At 42.9% G+C, this 11,345-nt stretch overlaps 1 protein-coding gene across 1 annotated transcript; it reads right to left on the reverse strand.

The window, feature by feature from the left end:
- Positions 1–1,941: 1,941 nt before the first annotated feature.
- Positions 1,942–10,791, reverse strand: exd2 (exonuclease 3'-5' domain containing 2). The gene is made up of 10 exons (XM_080751372.1): positions 10,709–10,791; positions 9,406–9,453; positions 8,756–9,316; positions 8,082–8,350; positions 7,830–7,956; positions 6,677–6,990; positions 6,025–6,131; positions 4,271–4,406; positions 2,989–3,387; positions 1,942–2,406 (listed from the first exon to the last, which is right to left on the reverse strand). The coding sequence occupies exons 3-10, from the start codon at positions 9,281–9,283 to the stop codon at positions 2,190–2,192; spliced, it is 2,097 nt and encodes a 698-aa protein (XP_080607498.1). The 5' UTR covers positions 9,284–9,316; positions 9,406–9,453; positions 10,709–10,791; the 3' UTR covers positions 1,942–2,189.
- Positions 10,792–11,345: the final 554 nt, after the last annotated feature.

An 11,345-nucleotide genomic window follows, 5' to 3' on the forward strand; every position in this document is an offset into this window, starting at 1 on the left:
TGACTGGACTGTGAAACCAGGGGAGCCCATGTTGTAAACGACTTCCAACTTCAGAAACCAGAAATCATTTGTCTAACGGATTGTTCTGATGCCAAAATCAAGAGGCCTTAATTCAGCAAAACTAGATTGTAAACGAGAGCAAGAGAAAAAAAAATCCAACTCGACACTCCTTTGACCCGAATGTCACGAGTGATTCATATATAAAAATGTTAACTAAACACTTTTGTACTCATTTTTACAGACTATTTATTAAACTGTGATTTTGTAAGAAATAAAATAAAAATAATTTAAATGTTTTGTAGTCATTTTTGTTGCCGCGCACCCTCCACAATTATGGATTACACACATTTGAACTGGAGAATACAAATATTACTTTATTTTCACTTTCAATTAAAGGGAACAAACAGTAAACCAAGGGTTTGATCAAGACAAGTACAAATAACAGAAATCTGCTGGTTTGATCATTAGTATAAATAAATGCAGCCATGCTCAAACATGAATAAACTATGCACTGCAAAAGAGGGGTTTGTTTTTAAGGCCATCATACAATTCAACTACCGGTAGTTATTGAAAACAAATAATGAATTGGCATATTATCTTCTTATTGTCAAATTCAAGTAAAGACAGTTAAGCTTATGACATGGTAAAAACTCTAAAATAGTTGGAATGGTGCTAGTAAAAGCAAAGCATGAGCTCATGTTCTGATTCTGTGTCAAGTCTTATGTTAGAGGGTTAAGAGGCACACTAAAACACGTGCCATTGAGGTGTCCTAACTGAAGAGGGGACCAGATGCAAAAACATGGTGACGTTACAGTTCAACTGTGTTTTTAAGTCTCCATTCTTTTAACTTTTCTCTGCATCAACTTTTTCTCAGCTTAGCTTTCGCTCCCCTTCCAAATAAATCCTGATAATGGATGATAATCATCAGAATTTAATTCACATCATTGGCGGGGTTTCTCAAAGAGTCCTTTTGAGTCCAAATTCAACTTTTGAATATAGGAAGTCTGAACTCTCAAGATGCCTTCGTAAACCCAAATCCTGATCTCTTGTCCTAAGACAGACTGAAACACTGGGGGAGTTCACAAACCGAATTAAATCAGTAGTGTAAAAAAAAGAATACATTTTCTCTACAAAGCAAATACATTTGCAAACATATTTTCAACAATACTTAGGGCTGCAAATCTGCATGGGGAACTATAAATTAATTTCGGAAGAAATTCCAGAGCTGGCTGCAGCAAATTCTAAAATAATCTTATTTTTATAACCTTGATTCTTTTTGTAATTTTTTTGTTTGTTATTTTTTCTTTTAAATACAAAAATAAGTGTCCACATATAGTCACATTTATTTCCAACATGACGTTGTGGAATTAGTGTTCTTAATAAGTTAGTGGCTGGCGTTCCTCTCCCTCTCCTTGTTCTAGGGTTTTGGGCCAGCTGGTCTCTGGGTAAAGTTCATTCACACACCGGGGTGGTAGACTAGAGTTCATTCAGACACCGGGGTGGTAGACTAGAGTTCATTCAGACACCAGGGTGGTAGACTAGAGTTCATTCAGACACCGGGGTGGTAGACTAGAGTTCATTCAGACACCGGGGTGGTAGACTAGAGTTCATTCAGACACCGGGGTGGTAGACTAGAGTTCATTCAGACACCGGGGTGGTAGACTAGAGTTCATTCAGACACTGGGGTGGTAGACTAGAGTTCATTCAGACACTGGGGTGGTAGACTAGAGTTCATTCAGACACTGGGGTGGTAGACTAGAGTTCATTCAGACACCAGGGTGGTAGACTAGAGTTCATTCAGACACCGGGGTGGTAGACTAGAGTTCATTCAGACACTGGGGTGGTAGACTAGAGTTCATTCAGACACTGGGGTGGTAGACTAGAGTTCATTCAGACACTGGGGTGGTAGACTAGAGTTCATTCAGACACCAGGGTGGTAGACTAGAGTTCATTCAGACACCGGGGTGGTAGACTAGAGTTCATTCAGACACTGGGGTGGTAGACTAGAGTTCATTCAGACACCAGGGTGGTAGACTAGAGTTCATTCAGACACCGGGGTGGTAGACTAGAGTTCAGACACTGAGGTACATTTACTGGGGGAGGGGTTGCTCCTTTTGAATGAGCAAGTCAAAATGTCCTCACTCTGGCTAACGGTGTCCTTCCCACCCTGTGCCAGGGCAGCGGTTGGTTCAGTTGAGATGGATAGGGAGATCCTCTCCGTACTTTGTCAAGAACTTGCGGTGGTTATGGTCGATAGACCAAAGGGGGGGTAGGTGGCGAGGCTTCATGCTGGTGAGAAAATGTTGTCTCCATCGACGCTCCAGCTCCATCAGGCCTCGCAGGCCATTTTCTGCGTTGCTACACACCACCTTCAGCCCATGGGGCACGTAGGCCTCGTTGAAAATCCTTTATAAATGTAGGGACAGAAAAAAAGCCACATAAGATTAACAGTTACAAGCAGTGCCTGTATATGGGTTTCCATCCACCACACAATACACTGCTGGGAAGTGAGCAGATATTTCATCTGCATTGAGATTAATTCATCCAGGCTGGCAGTATGTCAATAAAGGTGTCCTTCATGTTCAAGACAGATGAATTTATCTTGGATCCCAATGTAAAAATATGACGGCTCTATAAACTACCAGACTACTAGTTAACAGATCAAGGTACTGTACAGTATTATTTTCCAGTGCATAATGTTTTATTTGTACATTTTGAATGCACATGCATCCTTGCTTTGGTCCCAAGACCAAAGTAATGACTTAAGTGCTGGATGTGGTGTGTTAGAAAAAGCATTCTTACTGGACAGCCTTTTTTGAAGGTGTTATATAATCCCATGAGGAATCGGATGGGCCACTGGGTGCCATGATATTTTACCCTAACCTAGCAGATCTACAGATTTACCATGGGAAATGTATACATTTACTGCCCTACTGGGATGTAGACCTTCTGTTAACATTGTGGACCGAGTACAGCTCAGGGTCTCACCTGGTCTCAAGGCCTGAAGCCGTCTCAAGCGCCTCTGGACTAAGCGGCACCTCACTCCGAGTCTGTAAACCTTCTGCCTCCGACTCGACGTCACTATAAAACCCTCTAACGACAGCCTCCAGCTCCTCGCGTCGGTTCTGTGGCAGATTTTCCTTTGCAGAGATAAGGGCCCGAGCAGCCGAGCGCACGCGCCGTCGGTCTGAGTTCTCCAGCACGCGCACCCCCTCCTCGCACCCCTGGGGGGCGCCGTACTCCTCAGCCAGCTGCTGCTTGAGCATGCAGTCGTGGACGTTGGAGGCAGCATGGCAGGCGGTGCACAGCAGCAGGATGTCATGGGAGTTGTGGTCTTTCATCTCTGTGGGGAAATGACGCCTGTACTCATGTGGCACAATGTTTTTCCTATAAGACAATTCACAATAAAGGAGATTCTGGTTATCAATTGTAAATATTTTGCAAGGAGAAAATAGCAAGGGGTGGGCAACCATGTTGTTAAGATCGATCGGTCAATCCCCAGGTTTTTTTTTTGGTTGATCGGAGCAATTTGAAAAGGGACAAAACCATTCCCCCATACTGTCAGCTGTCCAATGACACCCTCCAATGAATCTTATCTGGGAGTGGCGCAGTGCGAATTAGCACACCCTAGCAGCATATCAATGGTCTACTCTAAGGCCCCTTTTCGTGTTGAACCGGTTCAGTTCTTCCCCCTCTCTGCCTAATATTGAACCAGTTCAGAGTTTTTCCACTGAAAAATGAATTGGTTCAGAACCCTAAAAGTTGGTTCGGAACTGCAACCAAAAAATGACCGCCAGTTCCATGAAAGCACCAAGGTTCCATGAATCTAGAATGGAACCAGTTGCAGAACCAGTTATTTTGGTGGAATGTTCGTGATCCGTTTAGTTCTAGGCTACTACTATTACTCTTCAACAACAGCTATGAATGAATTCAAAGAGACAACAGTATGATTGTGAAAATATGACCATTGCCAATGTTCCAATTGCTAGCTGGAGTCTTCTCACATGAAGGCTTTCAGGCAAAGTACCGATCAACAGTGAAAGATGACCACCTTGTGGCCTCTTTGAGAATTACAACCAGCAGCTTGCCAACTTTAAAGGAGTAGTACACCCCCAAAATGACTCTTTTTCTATTGATTACTCATGCCATGGAGACGTGAGGTCAATAATATTTTTGGCTTTAGTCACATTCCTAAGAATAATTTGATTAGAATGCAAGTTAAATCAAACGTTTAATTTGAGAAAAGAGGAAATGTCAAGGTAAAACTAACCTAATGTACGAATCAGCTTTGCCACACACGACGCAGAGATTCTCCTTGGCTGTGAGATAGTAATCCTGATGAGAGTCAGGACGTCCCGAGGGTTCAAACAGCAACCGTACGATGAAAGGGTCTTCACTCTGGAGCTCTGGGTTACAATGACATCACATAGAATATATGCAATTAGAAGGAGTGCTCATCTACTAAATGACAAATACAATCATTTAGTAGGTCATACAATCTCTAGTTCCGTCAAATCTGGACTACTGTCCGGTTATCTGGTCTAGTGCATCAAAGCAAGACATTGGCAAACTTCAGCTTGCTCAGAACAGAGCGGCAAGACTAGCACTGCGCTGCTCTGTCAGGAGTAGTGTGGATGCTATGCATGCCAGTCTGTCATGGATGAGGGTGGATGAGAGACTGGCATGCAGCCTTGTTCTGTTTTTAAATAATGTTTACTCCTCACAGAAACCATTCAGTTTGTTTTTACAAGTACTACCTGTAAGTGAAAGACATAGTTACAATACTAGACAGGCACTAAATGGTCACCTCACTTTACCTGCGCCCCAAACCAATGCGCTTAAGAAAACAGTCATGTACAGAGCCATGGCATACTGGGATGTGCTCCCCCCACATTTAATTCTATCAAGAAATACATTTGCTTTTAAAAGGAAGCTTAAGGCAGCAATAATCAAAAAGGACATTATTTTAGGTTAGGTCAGACATACCTGTTTTATTTTTCAATTCTTAATGTACATCTTATTTTCATTTTTAAGTTTATGTTTTGTCTGTAACACTGATTATGTTTTTTGGTATGCGGTCAGGCTTAGGCCTGGCTCAGGGAGGAGGACGCCCCTGCCATGCAGAGTCCAGCATGGAAAGGCTGTTTATTATTTAATATAATACTGTATTGTATTTTATTTTATTTGTATTGTGATGTTTTATGCTTGGACCCCAGGAAGAATAGTCTCCACTACGGTGTAGACTAATGGGGATCCTTAATAAACAATAAACAATAAAAAACAAACATACATTCATGGTACATTTGGGCTCTTAGTTCATTTACAATGAGTGTAATACAATATTTTTTTTATCATCGACATAATGAGTCAGTTTGTTTCGGGAGGGCTCCTAGAACTGAAAAAATAGAAAACGTCTCAAATAGCATTTCATACTTCTGCTGCCATAGAAGAACACATCTGTATTCTGGAAGCTAGACCCCGCCCACCATGGCTCACGCAGGTTTTGGCGAGTTGACTGACTCGAGCCAAGCAGTGCATACCGGTATGTTACAGCCAGCACTGGACATCCAAGTAAATTGGCCATCTTGGATATGGCGACGCACTGTGAAAACCGTGATTTTTTTTTTTTGCAAGAATGGGATAAGAACAGTTTTATAGGACCAAGGGGAGGTGATATTGCAAGTTTTGAACCCAGATTATATTATATACCGTACTTCACATTACTGGTAACACGTCTTTGAAACTATTGGGTTCCTTTCAGTACTGTATTGAGCCTCATCTTGTCGAGACAGGCAATCCAACAGTGACGTTTCTGCCTTATGTTAAAGTTGTGTTTTACAGCAGTTCAAAGTGTCGCTTAATTTGAAAAGTCTAGCTGAAAAACCTCAGTTCAAAGTGTCGCTTAATTTGAAAAGTCTAGCTGAAAAACCTCTTCAGTGGGTTTACTCCCCAGTTTTCATTAAGCAAAACAGGGAAAACAGACAGTTTTACTTTCAATTCATGTAGGGTCACTGACTGGCGTACCTCCTATTCCTTTGGACAGATACCACATGGCTTTCTTTTTGTCACAGGTACACAGGGGCTGGCCGTCTGGGGCATGAAGGAAGCAGTTGTCATACAGAGGAGATTTCCTGTTCAAAAGCACAAAAGGGTAAGAGTGGATACTCACAAAACAGTGGATATTGATCAAATTTGTCTGGTATTAATTTCCTACCATTGGGATGATTCTAGCTTTATGATCAAAACATTCAGTATTCATGTGTCAATTTTCTTTCACATCAAGTAAGTTTTAATCATTTTGTTTCCTGCCATGCCTCACATCTGTTACTTGGTCCATCTAGCCTTCCAGAGATACTGGAGGGCTCATCATTTATAAGTCTTGCCAACAGATCACTCATCATTTTACTTTAATGCCATCGTATTGGCAAAAAAAAAAAAAAAAGGAGTTGACGTCAAAAAGATCTGGCGCACACCATAATGTTGGCAGACGAAAACGTAACAATTGATCTTGTCCACACAGCAACGCAAATAAAGCATTTATTTAAAAAATCATCAACCCAAAAGTCAGTTTTGAGGGGGCAAAAACCTGTTTGTGTGTGGATGAAAAGTACAAATGCATAGAAAAGGTGGTGTTTAAAAAAAACAAATAAAACAATGTGTGGACAAACTCTCTCACCTGGCAGAATAGCCCACACCTAGTGGCTTTCTCTTATTGTTCTTACGAGGGTCTGGGACTTGCTGATCTCCAGACTCTGGGCTATCACTTATGGTTTTTCTGACTCTCCGTTTCCGCTCTCCATCTGTGGTTTTCTCCTCTCCGTCTAAAACCATGCGATGTCTGAAGGGCACATCCACCAGACCCTGGCATCGGGCAGCCAGCTGAGTGTAGGTACTCCCAGTGGTTGCTGGGGAGCTGGCTTCAGGATCAAGGCCCAGGAGATGGAAGAACAGGGCGATGGAGACCTGGGCATCTCTGGCTGCATAGGTCATCTGGAGTCACAACAGAAATGTTATATTACAGTTGTCAGCTGATGCTGACAAAAACATTTCCCTTCATGAACGATCTTTCTTGACAAAAGGGACTGTTGGGGATAACTGTCCCTATGACGTTTTGGTCATCTTGCCTGCAACTCAAATCTGGGAAAATAACTGTATTAACGTTGTTATTTCCTTTAACTAATCAGCTAATCACTAACCATCGCCACCCCTCAAATGTTTTTATTCATTTTGAAAAATCGTTAAGCACATCATGAGTGATTCGTTCATAAGAATCGAATCATTAGCAAGACTCGTGAACGATTCGTTCAAATCCTTGAAATGTGTCGTTCACGCTTTCGTTCATAGCCCCCGGGACACAGGGACGGGAGGCCGGCTGTATGCGCAAGGTAATAAAAACGCTCCCGCGATAGTGTTTTTCACGGGACGATCGCACTATGAACGGTGAACGTGAACCGAAATGAACGGATTTCCCATCACTAATGTTTGCAATATGAAATGTAAGCTTACCATAAACACAACAATATTTTTGTTAGCTTTCTTTCAATCTATGAGCTTCTAAGGAAACAAAACTTCACTTCAACTGCAGAGAACTGCCTGTCTATCCAGCAACTCTGCCCTGAAAAAGACAATAGTGATAAACGTTTCAAAGACTGGCTGAGTGCGAGACCCCCCTTAAACCATTTAGAGAACGATTCTAAAAATGCCTTCTAAATCCTAACAGTTTTCTGTAGCCAGATTGAATGGGTTAAATATAAACTAATTTGAGAACATAAATGAACCAGATGCATATCAAGCATCCTGTGTACAATACCAATAGAACAGCAAAACACCTGCTCCGGGGTCAGCTGGTCAGCTTCCCAGTCACTGCATCTCAATTTCATGGATTTGTCCAGACACACATTCAACACATCTGCAGCCAGCGACTGCAGACTGAGGCCATTATTCAATGTAACTTGCCTGCAAAGGGAAACGAGCAGTTAATGAATCAGAATACAATTCTTTTTTTAATGTGAAAATCAAATAAAACTCAGTCACATCCTTGAACAGTGAGGAGCCTGAAATGAGTCACAACAGTGCTGTACCCAGTGTTGTACCTCTGCCTTAAGGCAAGGTAGCGCAGGTCGACTGTGCACCCCAAAGACAGGCCGTAGTCCCGGGTCAGACGCTTCCCGTCTTCAAAGCAGCCCACGCCAACCTTCAGGATGTGGGGGTCTCGGAGGACTTCCATCAGGCTGAGTGGGAAGGACTGCTGGCCACCACGAAAGGACACCAGCCTCACCAGTACACAGAGCCCCGAGTAGGACGCAAGCTGCAGCAGGGAGACTGCAGAGATTTTGCCGTTTACCGAAACCTAGTGCAGGAAAACAAAAGAATATATCATTAAATGAGAAAGATGTGGAGGAAGATGAGTAAGTTAGTGATTTGCACAGGTCAGATAACACGGAAGAGCTTATAAAACCGCCAACAACTAGCACCAAACAAACACCTATCAAAATCAAAACAAGAAAGAAATCAACTCACTGAAGCTCCCCAACAAGCAAGCGAAGGAGCGAGCAAGCGATAGAGATGCATGCATAGGCTACATGTTTTTGTAATTGTTGCCAATTGTTATATTTATATAACAAATAGAATCATGTAGCCCAAATTTGGAAACATTTGAATGAATGTAATTTCCTGGGGGGGGGAAAAGGGGACAAAAGAAAAGAAGGCCAGCATCTTCATGCAAGAGGCTATGTCTTACGCCATTGTGCTTTACCCATTCACAGTCGAGGCCAAGGACTGGGAAGTGTGACAGTTCCTTTTGCAGCGAGGGCCACAGCTGCTCCCACTGTTCTTCAGAGCTCACCATCACTGGCTTCACCCCCAGCAGCTGCTCAGGAGACGGCAGCCCAACAGATGGGGACAGTTGTGCAGTCACAGTTTGACAATTACTAACAGCTTCAATCTCCTTTTCAATGCAAGGTAGTGTATGCGTAGGCTGGCACTCCAAGACCTCAACTTCTTTTGTGACAGGAGTCGATGACGACACAGGCTGAACTACCATTAGCGTAGACTGACACTCCACAGTCAAAACCTCTTCCTTGACAGGACACGACACCACAGTCAAAACCTCTTCCTTGACAGGACACGACACAAGTCGAGCTATCTCCTGAACGGGAGGCAGCTTCTTCCTCTGCGTCCGATACACCCGCCATAATATGAGCCCTCCCAAAGAGGCTCCTAGCATTGTTGTTAGAATGGTGGTTAGGGACCCTCGTGGTGTCATCACGGCTTTTAGTGGCATTTGTCTTCTTTAGCAGGATGGAAAATTGCAAACCTAGAATGGTAACACAGTTGTGAGCGTAGTTGCCATTGTTGACCAGATCAACATGCGATGAGCCTCACAATTAAACACCAACACACTACCTTTTGCCTTGTCAATGTGCTCCGTTGGAATTCTGGTTCTGCATCCCCCTGTAAACCATAACCATACGGTCAACACTGCGCAGTGCGCACACACACAGGGCAGGTCATGGTCTGTTTTGATTAACATCAAACATGACATCACAGCATTAAAACCTTTAGAGCTATATCTATGAGGAAAAACCTAGATACGCACATGAAAATGTGTATGGTTCACATAATTGTGAACAATGGGGTACCGAACCATCTAGTCAAGTATTTTGTTAATGTCAGAGACACCCATCCATCAGCAGAAGTAGAACACCAGAGGTAGCTCTACAGACTTTGTACCATACAAATGTAACAGCTGCAAGGGAAAGCATGAGTACATTCCGATACTCAGCAGCTGTTAAGTGGAATGGGCTTCCTAAAAGTCTTAAATCCATAGTCTCAAAGGACAATTTTAAATCTTTGCACAAAATGAAAACAGTACTTTTCAACTATGACCCATTTGTAATATCACAGAGATATGTCACTTTTACGTATAATTGTTGTGTATGAATTAAGGACCACAATGGAAATAAGCCAGCAGGCTTTTGTGTTCATCCTTTTGTATGCACTTATTTTCATATGCCAATATGTCAACAAAGAAGTCAGTACCTATTGACACTGCCTGTGACTGCCACCATCGTAGGAAAAGACATCACCTTCATACAAAATCTGTGTGTGTGTGTGTGTGTGTGTGTGTGTGTGTGTGTGTGTGTGTGTGTGTTCATCTATTTACGTTAGCTTAGTGGCTGCAGTCAGTGCGAACATTAGCTACTTAGCAGTAAGTAATGACGTTTAAAAATCAGCAACGCGCTCGACACGGAGGCCAAAACGAACAGACTTGAATTCCATCCTTTCATCCATATCGTTGTCACTTGGACGTGTTAAAAGACCGATATACGAGCGAGGTTGTCCTGCTGCACTCACTGAGGTTAAGCTAGGCTAACAAAACAAGCTGTAGGGAGTTCAGGTAGCTCTGGTCCTTTACGCAGCCCTTGCGCCCGCAGGAAAGGCTGCGCACCCTCGTCTGTAGTAAAAATAAAAAAAATACTGTTTCGCCACTCACCAAAACAAAGACGGCTTCATGGAGTTGAAAGCCTACTTTCCTCAGTGGGAACACTCTGAGCCCCCAGCTCACGTCTAAAATACCCTGGCTAACGCTCTGGACCAGAGCTAGAGTTCAGAGAGAGTAGCTTTGGTTTACAGACAGTGCCCGATGAACACTGACACCTGCTAGAAACACACTGTTCGGTTATTAGTCAGTCATCTCATGCCTTACCTTTGCGTTTTACACCTGCAGCACAACGCCGATCTCACCCACATGCACTGCTTGTCCTCCTCATCCCGTCCATCTCTTCCGGCCTGTTTTTATAATGATGCTGGGATGACATGGGATGGGCAGCTAGCGCCACCAGTGGATGGATGGATGGATGGATGGAAGGCTACAGCAGTGTGGTGGAACATGTACTCAAATAAAATGTCTGGAATAAACCCTTTTGTAAATCCCGCCCCATTCTGCCCTGTTTCTCCAATAGAGTCCGATTGCAGTACTCAGTAAGGAGGCCGGCATTGGAGGAGGCGGGCATTGGAGGAGCTGGAGGCGGATTAGAAAGGTTCATAGTATCCAATAGAATCAACAGCAGACCTACAAGCTCACAACGCAAGCAAGCGCAACGCTTTGTGGGCTTGTAGATCGGCTGTTTTCGCCATGGATTATTAATTCTTATTGAACACAGGAAAATAACACGTTTCTTTAAAATAAACTATTTACTATATTAATAATATAGTAAATAGTTTATTTTAATATAGTAATAATAATAATACAGTAAATAGTTTCTACTATATTAATTCTTTTAATAATAAATCAGCGGTGAGAGACACCCCGGTGGTCAGCAGCGAGGCCCCCGCCGCTATAG

Source organism: Nannobrachium achirus, assembly GCF_963921795.1.
Source record: "Nannobrachium achirus genome assembly, chromosome: 20".
Classification (NCBI taxonomy): domain Eukaryota; kingdom Metazoa; phylum Chordata; class Actinopteri; order Myctophiformes; family Myctophidae; genus Nannobrachium; species Nannobrachium achirus.